The sequence below is a fragment of the Populus nigra genome, chromosome 6, assembly GCF_951802175.1.
Source record: "Populus nigra chromosome 6, ddPopNigr1.1, whole genome shotgun sequence".
NCBI lineage: Eukaryota > Viridiplantae > Streptophyta > Magnoliopsida > Malpighiales > Salicaceae > Populus > Populus nigra.
Window position 1 is genome coordinate 9,630,333 of NC_084857.1, and position 22,799 is coordinate 9,653,131.

At 34.1% G+C, this 22,799-nt stretch overlaps 2 protein-coding genes across 2 annotated transcripts; one reads left to right on the forward strand and one right to left on the reverse strand.

The window, feature by feature from the left end:
• Positions 1 to 338: 338 nt before the first annotated feature.
• On the reverse strand, positions 339 to 2,803 carry LOC133696301 (DELLA protein GAIP-like). The gene has a single exon (XM_062118453.1). It carries the CDS (start codon positions 2,515 to 2,517, stop codon positions 706 to 708), a length of 1,812 nt encoding a protein of 603 aa, XP_061974437.1. The 5' UTR covers positions 2,518 to 2,803; the 3' UTR covers positions 339 to 705.
• A 15,540-nt stretch (positions 2,804 to 18,343) lies between these two features.
• On the forward strand, positions 18,344 to 22,692 carry LOC133697227 (uncharacterized). Its single transcript, XM_062119666.1, has 10 exons — positions 18,344 to 18,973; positions 19,050 to 19,187; positions 19,583 to 19,771; positions 20,876 to 21,013; positions 21,103 to 21,221; positions 21,316 to 21,448; positions 21,542 to 21,671; positions 21,777 to 21,856; positions 21,996 to 22,130; positions 22,329 to 22,692. Exons 1-10 carry the CDS (start codon positions 18,485 to 18,487, stop codon positions 22,560 to 22,562), a joined length of 1,785 nt encoding a protein of 594 aa, XP_061975650.1. The 5' UTR covers positions 18,344 to 18,484; the 3' UTR covers positions 22,563 to 22,692.
• The last annotated feature ends 107 nt before the right edge of the window (positions 22,693 to 22,799 follow it).

Sequence of the window (22,799 nt, forward strand, 5' to 3'; positions counted from 1 at the left end):
CTAACTCAATTTCAGCAGCAGCAAGAACAGCGACAAAACCTCGTTCACAATAATTAAGGCAAAAGTGGGACTTTTATCATTTCTGTATGAGTCTGCTGTCCTGACATAAAAAGAGGATTCTCAGTAATCCTCTGGAAAAAATTAGGCGTCCAAGTGGCAGCAGTGGTAGTTCAACTTGAGAATTAATGCCAGTCTTCATCACTTTTCCCATACCTTAAATCAAAAAATTGGCTCTCTTGCCACTTCATGTAGAATCTATGGCAAGTGCAAAAAATGAAGACAGGGTGAAATAAATGTTTTCATCATCTTTTGATCCACAAAATGACCAAGGCAGGCGCTGCTTCAAAAGAGTTCTACTATCTTTTATTACCACAATATATATATACACCTTTTGATTCACCCTGAAAAATGCAGAAGATTCCACCTCCAAAAAAAAAACAAAAGGCAAGACCTGAAAATGAAAATACCTAGAGAACCAGTAATGAAAATTTTAAAACAAAATGATTATAAAAAAAAGAGAGAGGGTACTGCTACTCATTAACAAAAGGTGATCCAGGGAGACAGAGTAAGTGGTCGGTCCCACTTTAACTCGGTCCCAGCTCAGCATATCATACAGAACCGCACTAGGGTTTGGTTTGATGTGAGTAATGAAAAAGAGTTGACCTCACTCGGCTGCTTTTTGACTCAGTGAGTTATGAGTCATGGTTAAGCAGCACCGCCTACTGGGTGGTGGTGGTTGTTGACCCGCCAAGCCGAGGTGGCAATGAGTGGGCGAGTATGCCAACCCAACATCAAACACCCATTATTCTCTTCCACTCTATACCCGTCTCCACCAGCAAACAGGGCCAACAACATGCTGGCTTGCTTAAACGCGTTTGAACCAAGATGAACCGGAGCAAACCCAGCCGAACTCAGCCGAGTTCGCCACTGAGTCAGGGTCTCGTGCCTCTCAACTCGGCTAGGTCCTTCACAAGCCACAACATTGCAAATCTGCTTCGCCAAGTACACCTCTGACATTACCTTATCTTGGGTACTCGCTGATCCCTCCAACGAGTCAAACAGAGTCGAGTAATAGTGCAGTGACTCGGTGAACCTGTCCAAGAAAACCGGACCGTTATGGTTCGCTTCTTGCTCAACGACAGTAACAATCTCCGGTTTCATTTGTTTCACAACTGATAAAACCTTTTTCATAGCACCCGGTATAGCCAACAATTTATGAAACTCAAAGATCGAGTTAACAGCCACAGACTCGAACTCAGTAGGTCTGAGTTCTAGCATGGAAGCATCGAGATCAGCCAAACTGTTAGCCACAAAACCTCTATACTCAAATTCCACATGAATAGTCTCTGCCAACTGAGCCAACTTCCACCCCACCTCTTGAAGCTGGTCCGTGTTATCATGAGCCGGTGGTCCAATGCCGGTTAACCGAAAAGCAGGTGGGCCACCAGGTCTGAGAGCAAGAGCTTGCATTAAAGCGGGCCACTGCATGCCTTGGTTCATAGAAAAATCAATAACATGAACCCGTTTTTTCCCTTCAAAGGCTTCAAGAATCGCTTGATTGGCCGTGAAGTGAGCGAACTTGAGATAAGGGCAGGTCTCATAGAAGTGTATCTGAAGAATCTCTGAGAGAGAGTGGTCGATTGAATTTTGAGGGTATAATTTGTAGATTCTCCGAGCTAATGCCTCGGCGAAGTAGGTGGCTACCTTACGCATGGCTCCGGCCTGAGAAACAGCTAAAAAGCCGATTTGTTTGACGAGGGCTTCCGCCAGATTTAAGTTGTTTTCTTGGACGGCTTCGGCACATGCCATTAAGAGATGGACGAGACGAACACCGTTTTCTTGTGAGTCAACCAGGACTACCGGGCGAGTTGACTCGGTCGAAGCCACAAGAGAACCCAGAGTTGTGGAGGACGAGGATGGCGAAGAGGATGTTTGATATAGGTCTGTTTTTAAGCGTTTAGATTCTCTAGAGTCGATCTGGGTTGGAGAGAAGACAGCCTTACCTGGTATGACTTTCAGATCATATTCCGATGATGAAGATTCCTCGAACAGCTTTGGTTGCTGATGATGTTTGCGGTCGGTGAAATCGATGGAAGTGACGGTGGAAGATTCAGCAGGAGCAAGTAAAGAATCAGTAGAAAGATCGAAATGGTGATTTGGGTTTAACTCAGAAAGCATGCTTTCAAGCCAAGTAGACAGATCGGAAGGATTGTAGTGAACAGAATCAGATGCAAGATGGGAAAGACCATCTTCGTGTGCATGACCCATCACTTCTTCAAGCTGTTCAAGTTTTTGGGCAACCTCAGCCATGTCTGATGACCTTACTTTGTAACCCAAAACAGCTAAGAGTTCATCCATCCCGCCATCTGCTTGACGTCCCTTCTCTTCCTCCCACGTCTTAGCTTTCCCGTCATTAGAAGTCATAGTACCGGTGCTAGTAAGAGAATACCCACCTGCGGCAAGAGAAGATGGGTTAGTAAGTTGTTGAGGATGGAGATTTGAGTGTTCTCTTTCCATGCTTCTTTCATTCTAATTTCTATTGAGGGGGTTGGAGTTTTGGATTGGTTTTTTTGGTGGGTTTGTGTGGGGATGGTAGTTGAGCTCAGAAACCAAGGAGGGGTGTTACTGGGTGGAGGAATCTGGGCATTGGGGAGTGGGGGTTTATCACTGTCACTTGGCGCTTCAAGATCAGGGGAAAAATCTTTAGCGTTAAAATATGCATAAATAATAATTAGAGAGGAAAAATAACGCTCGTGATGGGGGCGCAAGCTCCAATGAAACTATCGAGGACGACAACCACGACTACCATCTCAAACAGATAAAGATGAGGGGAAATCTTATTTTTCAAAAAAAAAAAAAATAGCCATAGGAGGGAATTTTGATAGGAGGCAGCCGTGCTCTAATCTCATAAAAGTACCTTTTTTCTTTTTCTTTTTTTTCATTCTTTTGTGTGAGATCACTTTATTTGTTTTTTTAAGTTTAAGAGCTGAAATTAGGCTCATTGGTGTATTTAATTTTAGTTGCCAGGTTTACATGAAAACCATGCCGTGTTGGAGGAAGGGGAAAGATGTGTGCTTTCCATTAATGCAAGCATTGGTGGATTATGTCTGCGAGGAACTTAGTTTTGTGCCAGCCAGGGATTCTGGGTGCCATAAATTAGAGCTCTAGATTGTTTCTTTTTACATTTTAAAAGAATTTTTTTAAAAAAAATAATTTTTTTACTTTAAATTAATATTTTTTTTGATATTTTTAGATTTTTTTAATGCATTGATATCAAAAATATTTTTTAAAAAATAATATTATTTTAATATATTTACAAATAAAAAACACTTTAAAAAATAATTACAACCTTACTTACCTATACACTTCTAATGGTGGATAGGGCTTCAAACTTTAGGATTCAATTTCAGTTCCATTTCAAGAAGTGTTTTGTTTTTTTAATTTGAATGGAATGTTTCAGTTTCAGAGTATTTCGACGTGCTGTTTCGGGATTATATTGTTTATATGTATATATATTCAACAAATATAATTCAAATTCAAGATAAATTAATTATAAATTATGCAATACAAACACAATGTCAAGCAAATATAATTTTTAAATTTAAAATATTTTTAATTAGTCAAGATTAATAGATCTTTAACTTAAAGTAATTCAACTTAAACAAAATATCAAAATATTATAAAAATAAAATGTTTTAACACAAATATTTTAAATATAAAGTCAAATCAATATTACCAAGGTTAATGTAATCTAAAGCATTCATTATTTTGCTCAAATTCTTACAAAGTATAAACATGAAAAAAATGAATATAAATCATATATATTAGTGATAAATCTAATTTAAAAAAAATAATATGATTGTTAATGAAAATAGTAATAATAATTTTCAATATTATTATTAATATCGTTATTATTGAAAATAGTAAAGAAAAAGAGCTTTTTATACTTTGGTGGTTTAATTAATTAAATCGAACTAAGTTCAACTTGATTCAATGGCTTTTCAAGAGCGGAACGGAACATGTGAAATGAAACCGGAACATTCTGATTGAAATTTAGCTGAAAAATTCATAATAAAATGAGATTTAAAATAAAATAAAAATTATTTTGTTTTGTTTTGTTTTTTAAATTGATATAAGATATTTCGGTGATTCCAAGCAAAATGAAATGAAATTGAAAACCTATTTCTATGCGTGGAGCGGAGAGTTTTGCTCCCAGAACTTATCAATTAACCGCTAATCTCATCCTCCCATCAGATTTGAATTACACTGTCAGCCCTTCAAATTGCGTTGAATTGGTTCACACTGGATCTCGAAAATGGTACAGAATCACATGGACCAACTAATAATTTTATTGAAAAGAGGAAGCTGCTATTTAATCCTTGTTTTTTGAATGTAGTTTAACCCAGGCCTTCGTGTTTAGGAATCTATGTGTTCGTCCCTGGACTTATGGTGACCGTTCTTTTATTAAAACAACGGGAGATGTTTTGGGTATGCAGTGCGGGTTTGTTATTTTGATGCGTGATATATTTTTTTAAAGTGTTTATTATTTTAAAATATATTAAAATAATATTATTTTTAAATGTATATTTTTAATATTAACACGGCATAATTATTTAAAAACATTTAAAAATTTAATTTCTTGTTTTTTCACAAGAAAAATATTTTGAATAGCAAGTTGTAACGTAAAAACAAACAGTCAATGGTTTATGAGGTCACACTTTTTTAATGTAAAACAATATTCACGTCATAGGATATTATTTAGCATTCTTATTAAACCTAATCCAGCATATAAATCTTGAAATCTCTCGGCTCGACTCAATGCCTAACCCAAGTTTAAAATTATACTCGGACAACCAGTAAAAAGCATGGTTTGCTTTTAAAAAAATTAAAATAATTTTTTTTTAACATTAAAACGACAACATATTGAATCGACCTATAATTCATTGCTTAACCTATCAAATTTATAATTCGAGTTATGACACAACAATGTCATTGAAAGTAAATTAAAATAATTTATAAAAAATAAATTAAAATTAAGTAAATGCTGAATGATAAGAAAATGAATATTTTTTTTTTAAAAAAAGGAAATTAAAATAAAAGGGATGCAAGAAAACAAAAGCCACCTCCTTCACTGTTCATATGAACATTGAATGAAGTGACTTAGCACCTCAGCTCTTTTTTTTTAATATTCAATGCAAGCATTATTTTGGGATGTAAAATAAAATTTAGAACAAAAAAAAAACATATTCCTCTAACAAAGCAACAATAGGGAAAAGTCAGGGACTAAGCTATAGATTTTTAAATATAAAATGTTAGGTTTCAGTCACCATCAAAACCAAAAATTGAATAATAATTTATTCTATTGAGAATTTTAATAACAACGAGAAATATAATATTTCTTTTCTTTTTTTCATATAAAGTATAGATAGCATGAACCATTAATAGGCCTCATATTCAATGGTTTCAAATTCAAAAGAGGCCTTGAAAGAATAATTTTTATGATACTAGCTAGTTTGATGTAAATAGATTGTTCAAGATCCGGTTCAAGAAGGATTTAATTTTAAGTGCGAAGGCTGGACCGATGATGCTCTTTGTCATTAAGAAAAAGAAACTACAATCTTAATTAATGATATAATTTAAATAATTGTGACACAACTTGATTAATCGTAGCCCTACGGTAGTATTCAACTTGATTAAACATAAGTTTCTCAGCATGTAACTAGGTGGATCCTCAGCTATTTAAAATAAAATATGAGGGTTAATTTTTATCTAATAAAGAATGGAATAAAAAAATAAAAAACAGTAAAAAAACTCAAATTAACTTATTAAACTCAATACATAAGTTACGAGATCAAGATAACCTTACAATAAATAAACTATGAAACTTAATTACTAAGAAATCAATCATTGAAAGTTAAAATAAAGAAGAAAAAATAAATTAAATCCATGAGATCATAATAAGTCTATACAAAGTAATCTGTTAAGCTCACTACACAGGTTATGAAAATGGAATAACCCCATATAAAACAATGAAAAAAAATATAAAAGCCCAATTTTAAACGATTGAACATTGAATGATAAAATAAAAAAATCATTTATAAAAAGTAGTCCAAAAAAATAACTTAAGTCACTTTAGTTAATATGTTACTTGAGTAATGAGATTGTAATAAATTCATAAAAAATATGAAGCTCCCAACAAATCTAATATTAAAAGTTGAAATTAATAAAAAAAATTACAAGATTGGTGTACAATCCAACATAAATCATATTAAAAAAAACATAATTTCTTAAAAAATCCAATACTAAATGATAAAAATAAAATAAAAAATAAAAAATTAAATTATTAGAGGATGAAATTTAAAAAATAAAAAGTTAAAAAAAACATAAAACACTATAAATAGTGTTTTGTGAGTTTTACTACCCTGATTTAATCATACTTTTTAGTATTTTGCTAGTTAGGTAACGTGTGTTTGTTATTAATGTAGTATTTGTGATTATAATTTATAAAAATAGGTTAAAAAACTATAAATTATAGTTTTTTTGGTAACTAAGATTTTGAAAAAATATTTTCAGTGAGATTTGTATACAAATACGGTAAGACAATAATGGGATGAGTTTTTAAACATAATTTTAATTATTCTATTTTAAGAAAAATCTAGTAAAAATATTAAAACAATTAAATAGATAAAGAAAAAAAAAAGTGCATAGCCTAAAGAATACAGATCAGTCGTGCCTGGCCTAGAAGGGCAGCCCTACCTTAAGTATTTTTTTCTTTTTAAACTCGGGAGCATGACACATCACCCACGTGAGTTTGTTTTTATACGAAACAAAGTGGATAATGTTTCGTTTGCATAGACAAATAACCTGCTGTTCCTGGTAGCAAATTACGGTGGCTAGAATAACAGGTTTCGGGTATTTGGAACCTAAAATTTTTTATTTTTTATTTAAAAAATTCAAAAAATATCATGCAAACCTTAATAATTCCATTTTTTAACCTTACACATGTAAAAAAAATATAAAATCAAATAGAATCAAAATAAATTTTAAGTGTTTCAATTTTCTTTTTAATATAATCAAAAGCTTTTTCAAAGTCAAATTCATTGACATTAATATCGGTATATTTTGTAAACGAATCTTGTCCTTCCAAAAGCTCTTTCTCCTCATCTTTTTTTTAATGATTCTTTCTTCTTTCCAGCACTAAAAAATTAAAATAATATATTCAATGTTTTTTAAAAAAACCTTTTACTTGAAAATATATTAAAATAATTATTTTTAGTTTTTTTATACCATCACATTAAAATCATCAAAATATAAAAAATACTATATAAAACATGCAGTCAAGTGTGGGTGCACATTGCTTTTGTTCCAGGGAGACATTGATATGATTTGGTTGTTGCTTTTTTTTCTTTGTTTTTGATGGCATGCCGTGTAACAAAATTATATTGAATGTGAAAACGCCATTTCACAAAACAAGGGCGTTCATTTTCAATCATGTCGTGTCCAATATGAGCTAACCACCGTGGCGATAGATTCCCAGCTGTAAGATTGTAGTTTCAGCAACGTATTAACTTCAAAACTTAATAGTTTCCGCCCCAGTGTCCTCGAGAGCGGAAAAAGCAATTGATTATCGATACAAATTCAAAGGAATACATGGAAAGGGTAATTTTTTCTTCAGTGCCCAGGCCACTGATAAGGCTGTCATTACGAGGGTGTAAGAGAATATGATTGTATTAAATTAATATTTTTTAAAATATTATTTTACTTGAAAATATATTAAAATAATTTATTTATTTATTTTTTAAAATTATTTTTAATATCTATCATTAAAACGATCTAAAAACACTAAGAAATATTAATTTTAAATAAAAAATATATTTTTTTTAAATTAAAAAAACATGATTTATATCACGTTTCCATGTAATTTCTAAATCTTGCATGGTTTGTCCCAGGCTTTATCTGGTCTGAAATGTTCGTCAATTTACCGTAAAATTACAAAAAAAAAGGTTACAAGGCTCGAAAGAAATTGAGCGTGTAACAACAACTTCTACAAATGATTGTATATTTCAAGTACACGACCAAGGAAATTTATAACCTAAATCCTGCGCGACACAAATCACAAAAACATAAGACTATAAAAAACTACAAATATTTATTTTAATTAAGATTTCGAGATGGAATTTTGGTTGACACTGATGCAAAACTTTGATGTATATTAATCAGATAAATACTTTAAAATTTATAGTTTGAATAAAACACATAAAAAATTGGCACATTTCATTCTTCTTTTTTTATCTCTTGGAAAATGCTCATTTAGTCATGTTATTTTAACTAAGTAATTTTGTTATATTATTTTTTTAAAAAAGTAGTTCAGAAGTTCAATTGAGGCACTTAAACAGGGAACATCAATAAGTTCAACATGGATACGTGGTACATAAATAAGCTTTGTGGTGGTTTTTTCTTTTAAAAAATATTTTTAATTTGAAAATATTTTTAATTATTCTGATTAATTAATATTAAAAATTAAAAAATACTTTTAAAACAACCCCGCACTATATTAAAAAAAACACAATTAGTGTCCTCGCTTGGAATGCAGAGAACATGCATGCGTTAGTTTACCTATAAAAGCATTTTCAATGGCAAAAGATATTTAGAATAGTCAAATTGTTGATATAGTTTTTTTAATAGAATAAATATATGTATTTTTATGTGTACTCCAATAGAAAAAAATCACTTTAACAGCTAACTTTAGTATATTTAATATTAATACTTTTAGTTTTTTTAAAAGCCATCGAGAAAAGTTTAATTGATAGAAGAATGATTTTTTAAATATTTTTATTCTTTTTGATAAACATGCAGGGATGATTCTTATTTGATTAAAAAAATATATTTTTATTCTTTACTTAGCTCTTTTATTGAATCTATAAAATCAGAAAGGAAAAAAAAGAAGCTAAAAAACTAATTTTGTATTTTTTTGCTCTCTTATTAGAGATGCCTGAGCCTGGTAGAATTAAGAGCCGTTGAGAAAATCCCACAACCTGCTTGGCGCGTGAACAAACATCCTCTTTAGATGATTAAAACTCAAATGTCAGAGGCCTGCCCTACACGAGGAAGACCATTTGACTAAAACGGCCTCGCCGTCACGTCCAGCCCTCTTTTCGTCACCTTTTTAATCTTGTTTTTTTAAAAAGTCATAGATTGCATGAAAGCCCTCAGCAGCATTCCTATTTTAATAATTTGATTGTGCCTCGTAATCTTCACAATCCAAGATCAACTACTTTTGAAATTCTTTGAGATATTTTCTCTCTTTTTTTTTTAAAAAAAAAAATACTTACAATGCCTTGTCTAAACATTATATTATAAAATTAATTAAAAGACCCGAAGTTTTCTCTACCCACTCTCACTTCTTTTTTTCACGTCAATTTTGATAGAAAATTTTTCATTCTTGGTATCTAATTTTTTCTAGTATTTTTCATTTGGATTGTTATTATTTTTTCAATTACATTATAAATTAATTATGTTTGCATGATTCTCTCTCTCTCTCTCTCTCTCTCTCTCTCTGTATATATATATATATATATATATATAAATTTCGAGGTTTTTGCTTTTCATTAACAGTAGCTCCTCCTTAGATTGTTATTTATATCCAATTTTTATTTTATTTTCGGTCCTTGAAATTTTGATTTACATTTTAATCTATAAACTTTATTTATTTTTAGTTATATCCCTATAGTTTATATTGACATCATTTTATTTGTTATTGTCTATTTAGATTTGCATGGTCTCGAATGCTCTCTATGGTAAATGAAAGGCTAATTTTACATAAATAAATTTTACGTTGTTTTTAAAATTAAAATTGAGAAATCAAGGATGAAAATTGACATTCAAGAAAAAAGAACCCTTCCATGCATTTACTATTCAAAGGACACGGAAATGTATAATCTAGCCCCTTTGATTTCACTTTTTTCATGTACGGTCCCTGTTCCCCAGGCATCTTGGGATTTGATCCTTAAGTTTTTTTTTTGTGTTTTAGTCCCCTAATATCTCGGTAGATTGAAATTCACTAGAAAATTTTGAGTCTTTAGATTGATAACTCGGTAGAGATGATTTTTACCTTTAATTATGATTGCAAGTTATACTAAGACTTGGAAGATTTTTAATTTAATCTGACTTTGAGTTTTTTAGTTAAAGACGACATCGCCTGCATGCAATAGGCTCCGTATACCCTTTTTTTCAATCTATAACAAGAAACCCACGCTGAAGCAGAATATTGCAGGATGAGACTCCGTGGATTTTTTTAGAGCACAGGCAACATTCCACCTCTTCTTGATTTTCCTCGGCCTCAACCCACTTCTTGCCTTGGAAAGGCGACACAATTCCTTTCCTCTCCAAACAATACATTATAAAGCTTTCTAGAAGGCAACCTTCAAGACCGCGATTCAGAATCATGGTTGCCTTTAAAATCGTGATTTATAGCAGCAGCTGTATTAAACTATATTATTTACCCAGTATTTTTTTAATCCTTGTCATTCGCCTAGATTTTTATGCTAGCCATGTTATTTTTTAAAAAAATTCGTTGCAGAAAAGACGAGCTGACATGCATCGCCACCCCGGCTCCACGTGATTCCTGCACGTGTAGACCCAGAACAGCTTCAAGGTGGCACGTAGCAATCCATCTCACCGTGTGCCAGCTTTGTTCTGGGGCCCACAACCCATGTGATCATCACAGGTGTTTATATTCCTGTTTTATTGGGGCCCGCGATAGCCATCCTCGGGAGCTGGAGGCCGTTCGTCCGTTTGATTTTCGCGGCTATTTTCCTGGTGGATCTAAAAATACGGATCTGCAGGGGTACGTTTTTTGTTTTCTTTATAGGGACCGGGGAGGGAGCTGTGTTCATACTTCTATCGTTTTTTATGCATAAATACTAACTAGATTTATCTTTCTAAAAATCGTCTGCTTGGAGGTCCGGATTTACAAGGTAAACTCGTGTATTTATTGAATTAAGTTCCCCGTCGCGTTGCACTGCCATTTGATGTAGCACAGCTGAGATAACTAAAATAAGTTTGCTTTATTCCTTGGTTTTATGGGTTTAAACTTCGTGGTCAATATTAAAAACCATTATTAATTCTTTTTAAGTATATACTAGATTCATCTCGGGTTTTAAAAATTGTCTATAATAACTTGGCTTGGATTGAGATAATATGAAAACACTTTTACTGTAAAATAAATAAATAAATTAGATTGCCATCAGGGCACACTATCATAGGCATCAAAGATCATTACCCGGTAAATACTAAATTGATAACTCGCACTACATAACAAATCAGGTTAGATTTTACCTGATATGAAATGAAAAGGATGTTCATGTGATACCAATTTTATAAAGAGTTATTACAACTTAAATTAATTTATTAAACTCGTAATTCAAATAATAAAATCAAGATAATCAAATTAAAAAAATCACAAATCTATTTAAAAAAAAACAAATATCGGATGATGAAAGCTAAAAAAATATATATAAAAAAAACAAAAAAAAATCTGAGCTAATTTTTTTAACTCCTAACCCTACTTATTAAACTAAAAACACCGTATTTATAAAAATAACAAAACATAACTTTTATTCAATTAAATATGAAAAGCTGAAAATATAAAAATAATTTTAATTGTATAAAATAAAAAAATAGCTATTAAAATTTTGTATAATTTATTACCGAGGTTGTGTTTGCAATTAGACCCATCAAGATCCGTACACGCACCTAGAAATTTATTGGGGTCTATGGCAGTACAAGTGTGAGATGGAATTACAGGTGATCCTTCTGAGTTTTGTCATCTCTTTTTGCTACGTGGGGCAACTGATTTGACACCATTTTCACGCCCAGTGGACCACCAGATCCAAAGATAAACACTACTAGCAGTTAGCAATCAATGCAATGAAGAAAGGTAAGACTATTTTCCCATGTCAGCAGTGTATAAATTTATTTCCCAAACTACTATAGTTGTGAAAATAATAGCTGTGAAATTATAAAATTAAGACTTTATCAGAAATAATAGTTCGAAGATATTTATACGAGAGAGAGAGAGAGAGAGATTAGTTGTATTCACCATCGACGATATTTATACTCTTATTAGCAGAGAAATAGTGATAGTAAATGCGTCTTCTATAGGTGTTGCATTTACTTCATGCACAGCTTGTTAAAATTCATAGTTGTGTATGTGCTACGCAACTAGCAATCTCATTCTCGTTTTTTTTTTTAAAAAATAATTAACCCATGTCAAAGTTCTAATATAAAACGAATAAAAATAAAATAAAATAAAATTTTTAAAGAATAAGTACTGAAATTAAAAATAAATAAATAAAAAGAATAATCTTGTATTTTAGTTGTCAGAAAAGAATTTTTTTTTTATTATTGACAGCAACCCAACCATTATAAATCTATACTCGCCACACCGTGTGGAAGAGGACATGATTACTCATCTAGGGAGATGACTGATTATCATGTTTGGCTATCGGGTTGCGTCACACGCACCACCTGAATAACATAGACTCCGTTTACTCGTTATGCGCGTGGAACATGCGCCAACAACTTTTCAATTAAAAAATAAAAAATAAAACGTAAAAATACCAAAACACCTCCTCATGGTCCTCTTAGATGCATAAAATACTCATATAAAAATATCAAAACACCCCCAAAATCAAAGTTTTTTTTTAAATCTTTTCTAAAGCTACAAGCATTATTTTATTAAGAGCAAATAAATATTTTTATTGTTATGAATATCATAGTTTTAAAACCCGGATCGGCCCGACGGGTCACCCGGGACCCGGCCGACCCGGCCCTGGGATCGGTCCGGGTGGAGGCAAAAACCCGTTAGGAATTAGCCCGGAGAAACCCGGTCGACCCGGTCAAACCCGGGTGAAACCCGGTCAATTTTTTAAAAAATTTGACAGTCATTAAACGACGTCGTTTTGGCCTTTTAAAAGACCAAAACGCTGAAGACTGACGAGTGAAGAAGAACGAAGCAATATCAGTTACAATTTGCAAACCTAATTTCAGTTGGGTATCGAACAGCTGAACTGCATGCCTTGTCTCTTTCTGATTTAACAATGAAGGAGACCGACTCTTCTGCTCCCGGCGAGAAAACCATAAGAAAAAAGTTAGTCTCTCTCTCATTTGTTCTTATTGAAAATTCTGTTTTCTATTTTTTTTCAGTGATGGATTGATTGTAGCTTTTGGGTATGTTGCTACTCTTGTAGTGCACTGAAGAAGGAATTAAAGAACAAGAAGAAAGAAGAACAGAGACGCCAAAAAGAGACGTCCTCTGCTCAGTAATAAGGAATGAAGTGTCAGGTGTCGATGGTGGCCGCGGAGAAAGTGCAGTGTCTTGTTGATTTTGGTGGCTTCCTTTTGTCTTTTTGAATTTCAGTTGCTCCCTTTCGTCTTGTAATTTCAGTTGTTTCCTTTAGTTATGTGCCTTGAAAATTACCCTGAAGATTATATGTTTTTTGCAAGAAATATCATGCTCAAATATGCTTCTCCTTTTTTGCTTGATTGTCTTCTGTGTCTCATATGCATGATTGTGGCTAGCTGGCCCTTGAGGCTTTGGGTGATGTAGCATTTTTAGAGGTCACATTGGAATTCATTTGGCATTGATATAAGAATTACTTTTGTTCTTGCTGTAGTAATGTAGGTAATGTGGGGGTTTTTTGAGTTAATTGTTTGATTTATTTAAATCTGCAAAATGGCAACATATGTAATGCTTAATGTTATATTTTGTGATGAATTCCAGCTTTTACTATTTTGCAGGAAGCTCTACCTGTTGCCCAAAAGTTGGGAGAGAAAGTACTTGAAACCTGTTCTGCGAAGGTTAAACCTTACTTGATACAGGCTGTGAAATCTTTGGGTGTATCTTTAGATGACTACAACGATATTGTTGGTTCAATGTGCCAAGAAATCTCTGGTTCCATTGAGCAGAAAGATGTCCATGCTGGTGATGAAAATAAGGTAAGCTTGTTGTGCTCCTAAAGATAACATTGTAGTTATGGTGCTGATTTAACCATTCATTTAATGGTGTATCTTGTGCTGCCATCATTAAACTGTATTTAATATATCTAGTGGCATTGCTGTTTATTTTCTACAGATGATTTAATGAAGATTCTCAACCGATTTTTGCCACTTCATTCCTTATTACTGAATTTGAATTGATTGAATTGGCACATCATGGGACTGAATATTTACTTCACAAACTCTTTCTGATGTTTTTTTATAGGTGTTTTTTTGGGTCAACCCATCTGACCCGTAACCCGATCACTTGACCGGGTCGGGTTTCAAAACTATGATGAATATTATAAAAAGCCAAGAAAATTTTTGATCAACAATTCTAAATTTTGTTCATTCTAACAGCTAGAAAAATATTTCTACTATATTAAAAAAATTATATACACCCCAGACAATCTTTTAATTACCTCTGAATTAGGAAAAAAAAACCAAAAACCCCTTAGATCAAAAGCTAAAATTCTTCTGGGTTCGAGTCCTCATGTGCACGTCTGTCATCCCCGCGGTGCCTTACATGTCCACTGGGTTTGCAGGGTGTTCAGTGGGCCGTGGGATTAGTCGTGGTGCGCGCAAACTGGCCCGGACACCTACGTAAATAAATAATAATAAAAAAAGCTAAAATTTAAGCCACTCAAACATGAACTAATAATTTTACTGCAACAATTCACAGTAACAATCAGTGTGTGAAGCCATAACTCTATAATAATCTGTGTGTGAAGCCATAATGATCCCATGCGGTTTAACTTTTGTTAACGTGCTCGCTGTGGAATGGGAGCAGGATTGCCGTGTCGCACTGAAAAAGTGATATGACCGACATTCAATTAGAGGATGACCGACATTTAAAAATAATTTTAGAAGTTATAGTTTAAGTTGCATGTAATAAATTTCAAAGCTCCTTTTCTACCATGGATTTTGCTGATACGAGTTAAGATCCTGGAAACCAATCTTTAGATAGAGCCCATGGTGTATCGGAATTCGGAGAGGATTGTAAAAGAAAATGGAGATGGGCAGCCAGCTGGCGAAGAAGAGCATCCATGCAGCGACACAGATAGAAACGGATGAGAACGTTATTATAATTACAACACAATACTAAAAACGGTGATAATAAAATCAAGACTTTTTCAAGAATATTGATGATAAAATCAAGACAGCCGTTTGCCATTAATTTTGATGGACTTCACGTTGATGAAATATTCTTGTGAGCTGCCTCTGGCATCTGGGCTAGTAACTAGAGGTGTGTAGATTAGTGACCTTTAGATCTGCGCCCAAAACGGAGTCGTAGCTGGGCTCATTGCCGAGTAAAGTGAGACCATTTGAAGAAGCTAGGCAGGTTGCAAATTTTCTTTCGAGCCCAGAATTTGAAGCAAGTTGTGATGGCACTGCAATTCGAATCTTGCCCAGGCCTAACGTTCCTCGGCCCCCCCTTGCTAGCCCAAATTAAAGACCACTTTGTCAAAATTTATTAATAATAGATAAAATTGAGAAACAAGGGAAGAGTGTAAAACATGAAAAAAGCCCATCATCAATTTGGGAAAGTTTCTTTTCACTCTCATACTTTCTTTTTTCTTTCTCCACGTTCCCTGTATTTTTTGTTATTTCAATCTTGGTAAAAAATACTCATTTTTCTTTGAATTTTAGCTTCTAAATCAGAGAGGGGAGAGGGAAAGTTGCATGAAAATGAAGAGGAAAGGGAAAGTCATCGATTTTGGCACTTTTAGCATAAAAAATTGTTATTTTTAGTACTAATGAGTTTTATTAATTAAATGAAGTTTGATGGTGGTGGTTTTTTCTCAAAATATAAACAGAAATGAGATCAAGTTCAATTTAGTTTTTTTTTTTTTTAGTTGGTTTGGATTTTTTTTCTTAGTGGTTTTTGGGTATTTCAAGGTTAGGTGCTTTGCAAAAGGTTTCATGGTGTTTCTGAGGTTTTGTTTTAGACGAAAAATAACTTGAAAAATTGATTTTTTAGTAAAAAAAATAAAAAAACCCTCCCTCCTAATTTTTAACCATGATGGCTGTGGTTGAATTTTAGTTTTCAACAAGTGATGCATCACTTGCGTGGAATATTTTTTTAAAACGAACGGATAACATATCAACCACTCCATACAAAATTAAAAAAAAAACCTAACGGGCAGAGCCCATGATGGAATGATCATGCTTTTAGGTTTTTTTAAAGGTCTATTAGTGTTGGCCCATTCAAGCTAGGCCCGCATATTTTTTTTCTCTTTGTTTTTTTTATCTTTAATACATTGATTTTTTATGGCTTTGTTTTTTTACAAGGTTTTCAAGTTTCTTGATTTTCTTATTTTATGTTCGATGTTTTTAAAAAATAATTTTTATTTTGGGATGTTTTTATTTTACAGCATGAAGTCGCAGCAGCATAGCACTATTTGGTAATCGTATAGCCTGGAAGCAAAGTGATCTGGGGCCGAACATGTCTTGTGCATAAGTGTACTTAGGTCCAAAGTGTAACCGGAAAGATCGAATCTTGTTTATCATCCATCTCGAACTAAAAGCCCAAGATTCCAAGAATTCTGTCTCGAACATCAAACAGTAGCTTGTCCACTTACAAATATTTGATTGGCTCGACTCTTGCCTGAGAACACTCCCTGGGATTCTTGCCTTGCTTGAAGAAATTAAATCCCCAAAAATTTGTTGATATATTTCTCCATGTTTACCTTTCCTTGATTGTGAAGAGAACCATCCTTGTTGCCTTTCCTAGAGACCTCAGAATCCGAAGATTGTTATATGTTTAGCCGTCCGGATTTCTTGAAGTTGTTTTTTCTGGGAGATACACCATGCAATCCGCTGCTAGCATGGGTGGTTCTAGTAAAAAGGAAATAAAATGCCACCACAAGAGGCTGCTAGGGGATACTTTCATAAAGACCAAGCACTACTAGAAGTGCTCAACCAGCGCCTCCTTGCATATTGCATATAGAATAACAGAAGGCATATCTAATCATATACTACATCATCTATTTTCATTGATTGATCTAAAACTCTCCTAGATTAAATGGTCTGATCCAAAATACTCTCATGTTAAATATGATTGGGTGTGATTGGTCAAAAGTTATCTATATCTGAGGCTATTTGTTTTTGTTTTGTTTTTTTTTTGTTAAAACCATGTTTTGTGATTTTTTTAAATATTTTTTTTACTTTAATTTTTTTTTGTTTTTAGATAATTTTAACGCGTTGATGTTAAAAATAATTTTTTTAAAATAAAAAATATTATTTTTATGTATTTTCAAGCGAAAAATATCATATTTTAAAACACTATTTTAATTAATTTAAAAATATAACTCAAAGCATGAAAGAGAAAATTGAAGTTTTTTGCTTTTTTTTGGGTACAAGGACAACAAGAAACCAAAATTAAGATCATGATTGATATCGTGATAGTAATTATTTTAAAAAATATATTTTATTTAAAAATAAATGAAAATAATATTTTTTTATTAAAATAATCTAAACATAAAAAAAATATTTCGAAGGAAATATATATTTTTTTCAAAAATAAATACAAACTGTGCCTATGACCTCATGAAAACAGCCCTAGCAGCATCATCAGCGAAGAGCGCAAACAGCCCTGGAAGAGGACAGATCCAAATAAATTCCACATCTTCCCATAAGCTCCCAATTTGGCTAAAAATCAGCAATGCTATCTCCTTCTCTCAACATAGACACCAACAACAACATCTTATGTTCTCAAATGAGTAGAAAACAGGGATCAACGCGATCATTCATGATCCGAGTTTTCAGTAGAACATGACAATTTTAAAAACAATGCATATTCTAAGAACACGAACCTTTTGCTCATAAAGCCCAATGACGTGCGAGGTAGAAAAGTAGTTTTAGTTTTACGTTGACTAGTTTTTACAGTAAATCCTAGAAAAATCCACCCGAATGATGCTTGTTGCAAGATGTGCTTGGAGATCGTACTCGTGAGATATATATCTTGTTAATTAAAAAAATATTTTTGAGCTTAAATAATACTAAAAAAAGCAAAACGACGCCGGTGGACGGTTACATCTTGTTATATCATGCCAAATTCTCATGTAAATTGAAAACAGTACTAGTAAAAATAATAAATGATAATTGATTGTAACGAGTTATCAAGTAAGTGTCTGTTTTTTTATGTTAATTAAAAAAATATTTTTGAACTGAGTTAAGTACCATTAATCGGGGATTATTAAGGTTAATGAACTGAGTTTTTTTTTTTTTTTTTTGGATATAGTAAACTTTTTTGGGAATGGCGACACTGTAATATCTTATCCCACTGGAGGTCAAATTGAGCGAAGTCAACTCGTTAGAATCGTCTCTCCAACCACAAATTTCCCTTTCCTTTCCTTCATTTCATCTCTTTACCTCTCTAAGTAAAAAAAGCGAGGCAAAATTATAAAAAAGAAAAATCCAATACTCGAAGAAGAAGAAGAAGAGCATGGATTCCTCTGAATCAAACGAAAATCACCAGATCGCCAGCAACAGCAACTCTCACTCAAACGCCAACGATCACGGCTGGCAAAAAGTCACTTACCCCAAGCGCCAGCGAAAGCAGAGATCCGCTGCAGATTCCGCCGCCAATAATTCTCATCCAATCGCCAATGACAGCAACAAGCCAAATAATGTCTTCCGATCTCTTGAGCTTCAATCCGAAGACCGCCGCCGTAAAATTCTCGAATCTCAGAGCGCCGCTGCTGATGCCGCCGCCGTTGTTGATACTCGATCGAGATCGAAGCATCACCACCGATCCGATGACGACGATGACGACGATTACGAAAGCGATGATGCTGGAGTTTCCAAGGAGAATGCCAAGGCTGAAGAGAAGAAAGTGAAGCAGAAGAAGCCTAAGAAACCTAAAGTGACTGTAGCTGATGCCGCCGCTAAAATTGATGCCGCCGATCTTGCTGCCTTTCTCTCTGACATATCGGTAGGCGTATGTCTGGAATTTGGAATGATCTGGTTTATTTTGAGGAAATGGTAATTTCAATTTCCATTTTTTGTAGGGGTCATATGAGGGTCAGCAGGAGATACTGCTGATGCGATTCGCGGATTATTTTGGGAGGGCTTTTTCGGCAGTGAATTCGTCGCAATTTCCTTGGGTTAAGATGTTCAGGGAGAATACTGTGGCCAAGCTCGCCGATGTGAGTTCTAATTTATTTGTTTGTTTTGATTTGACGAATAAGTTTATTGAGAGAATTGATATCAAATTCTGTCATAGGCTAGTACAACAAATTTCAAAACTTCAATTTGATTGAATTTAAGTTGTGAAGTATGGATTGTCTATATGCACTGCTTTATCACTTTGTTAGCATTGCATTGATTTGTAAAGAGATAGCATTTTTATGAATTTGATATCAGCATCATCATGTGTTTCGTATGTGACTTGATGTACATTCTGGTATTTGATTATCTTTAGTGCTTGTCTCACATGTATTCTTTCGATCATCGTAGATATCTAGTCTGAAAGCTTAAGAAATTATTGATTTTCTTTGCCATTGTTCTCAAACTAATTATTGGCTGTTGTATTCTTCAACAGATTCCACTGTCTCATATTTCTGATGCTGTTTATAAAACAGCCGCTGACTGGATTAACCAACTGTCCATTGCAGCGCTTGGTTCATTTGTACTATGGTGTTTAGACAGCATTCTTGCAGACTTGGCAAGCCAGCAAGGTGGTTCTAAAGGCTCTAAAAAGGGCATTCAGCAAGCATCATCAAAATCTCAGGTGAATTGCTGGAAATATTACTGTGGTTTTTCTACTCTGTGTCTTACACTTGTTTGAACATTGGTCTGATGCATGACATTATCGAGTTGTGGATTTTTCTGTTTTGCATTAATGTTCAGAGGTTCCCTGCACTTAGGCTAATTCTGCAGGTACACTATTATAGAGTTTACTTTGTGTATATTACAAAGTTCTTGGTTCAATTTGGAGATATATTCATATATTTTACACTCTTTTAGAATGGTGTCATGCCTTTGATGTCCAGAGCTTGGTAGAGTGATTTTATGAACAAAATGGACTCTGATACACCACAAACAACTTCAGGTGCTTCTTGGATGCCAAAAATTTGGTTTTTGAGTAAATAAATCTGGATTTTCTTCCACAATAGCCTGGCTTAGCAAGGCTTTCGTTCTTCTTCCTTCTTGATGAGGCTTCGATGTGTGTTGCCTTGAGAGATTTGAGCACCTACCATATGATTTATTTGAATATGAACAGATCATGCATCCATCTGTTTCTTTGTTGAAGCATCCACAAGCCAACATGTAGTAGCCTGCTTTTTTTTGAATACCCATGATTAAACTTGAGCTTTGACCTATATCTCACTAGAATTGGTGCTTTTACTCCTGGGTTCTGGCTTCAGCAATCCAGAAGGTCTGATGTGCTGATAACATGGTTTTTATCTTTTTTCTTAATAATAATGAGGCACTTGCCCAGACCCTCAGACACATTTGCGGCCTGTGTAATTTGGGACATTTAATTTGGTGTATAGCCATCTGTTGATAAAAGGGCACATACGAACTATGAACACTCAGCACATCTTGGCTAATGTTGAGCCATGGTTGTTCTCAGGATCCATTATCTAGGTTTTTTTGTAACAACTTTCTTCTTCTCCATTCTATTTACAACCAGATTAGTCTACTTGACATGCTTTCCTTTACTCTCTGAATTACAGCTTCTCTTTAATTCCAATACCTCAGTGGTAATAGCTGTACTTGCAAACTGAGTTTTGTCTTTTTGTCTTTTTCTCTATATCTTTTATCAAGGATAGATTTGTTTTTGAAAACTCTTTACTTGGTCTATGAAGTTTATGTATAAATGAAATGACAGGTCGCAATGTTTGTGGTTCTGGCAATGGTGTTGCGACGAAAACCTGATGCTTTGGTTAATGTATTGCCAACACTTAGGGAAAGTTCAAAGTATCAAGGACAGGACAAACTTGTGGTTATTGTATGGATGATAGCACAGGTAACTGAATGATTGTTTGATCTCAGCAGTCTGCAATATGAGCGCTTATAGTCATTGTTAGCTCAACTTTGCATATCTTCTTGTTGTAGGCCTCTCATGGTGATTTGGCAGTAGGATTGTACTCTTGGGGTCATAACCTTCTGCCTATAGTGAGTGGCAAAAGCTCTAATCCACAGTCCAGGGATATAATTTTGCAGTCAGTGGAGAAGTACGTAGGCCTTGTAATCCTCCTTTCCTTCACCCCCACACCTCTCCTTTGCTTTGAACTCTCTAATTTTTTTTAAAATTCTATTTGGTTGTAGAATTTTGGCTGCTCCGAAAGCTAGATCAATATTGGTAAATGGTGCTGTTAGAAAGGGGGAGCGCTTGCTGCCACCTTCTGCACTTGAAACACTGTTACGAGTTACCTTCCCTTCATCTTCAGCTAGACTAAAGGTGGGTATTTTATCTGGGCACTTGTAGTATTGGTGATTGGAGATGATGTAGTTCAGCGCTCTTAATTTATTTTGTATGTGGTGTTTCATGCAGGCTACTGAAAGGTTTGGGGCAATCTATCCCACCCTAAAAGAGGTGGCTCTTGCCGGTGCTCCTAGAAGCAAAGCAATGAAACAAGTATCACAGCAGATACTGAGTTTTGCTCTAAAAGCAGCTGGAGAAAGTATGAGAACTTGATTTGATTGTATTTTCATTCTGTAATCTTTCCCCATTCAGGGAAAATGACAAGTCTTGAAGTTGAGGCTGACATATAAGCTATCTGTAACAGGCATTCCTGAGTTATCTAAGGAAGCTGCTGGCATTTCCATCTGGTGTTTGACCCAAAATGCTGATTGTTATAAGCAATGGGTAAGTTGTTTCCTTTTTTTTTTTATTTTTTATTTTTAATAATCAGTTTTATGTTTATAGGTGCTAGCTATGTTGTCCTTATATTGTCGCCCCTCCCTCATGTTATGTTAACTAATCTTGTCATGAACTGGAGAAACAGGATAAGGTTTACCAGGATAATCTAGAAGCTAGTGTTGCTGTTTTTAAAAGACTCTTGGAGGAATGGAAGGAGCTTTCAGTGAAACTGGCTCCTCTTGATCCTATGAGGGAAACTATCAAGAACTTTAGACAGAAGGTAGTTTCTTGCTCTTTTCTTTTACATGTTCTCTTTTATCATTTTCAGATTATTTGGTGTCTGTAATACAAGTTCAATGTAAAAGCTGTTCCCCATCACAGATGCATGTTGTGTCTGAATTCTTACCCTGTAAAAGTGCTATCCATGGTTTATGAGAAGTGATTTTTGTAATTCTTGGTTTATGATTTTTTCTTATAGAATGAGAAAGGAATGGAACCTGAAGCTGATGCTACTCGTCAAGCACTCTTCAGGGAGGCAGATAAGCACTGCAAGACACTATCAAGAAAATTATCGCACGGCCATGGTTGCCTTAAAGGTATGGCCGTTGCTGTCATCGCATTGGCCGCTGGTGCTGCCATCATGTCATCAAACATGGAGTCCTGGGATTGGAAGGAGTTGCCTGTATTTATTAGCTCTCAATTCTCTTTCTAAGGAGAGAGTTTTATGATTGTCAACAACCATTGGTGCAAAGCATCGCCTTGTTTTTTCTTTTTAGGATACCAGCTTTCCTCAATTTTGCACTCTTTATATTTAACGGAGAAGGGCCAAAATTTTTGATAAACCATTTAGGATCCTTGTTTGGTGTATCACATGCGGCATGAGAACTTTGGCAGTTACAATGTCGAGAAAAGCACAATGGGTCCGCGGTGGAAAACCATTCGATGGGTC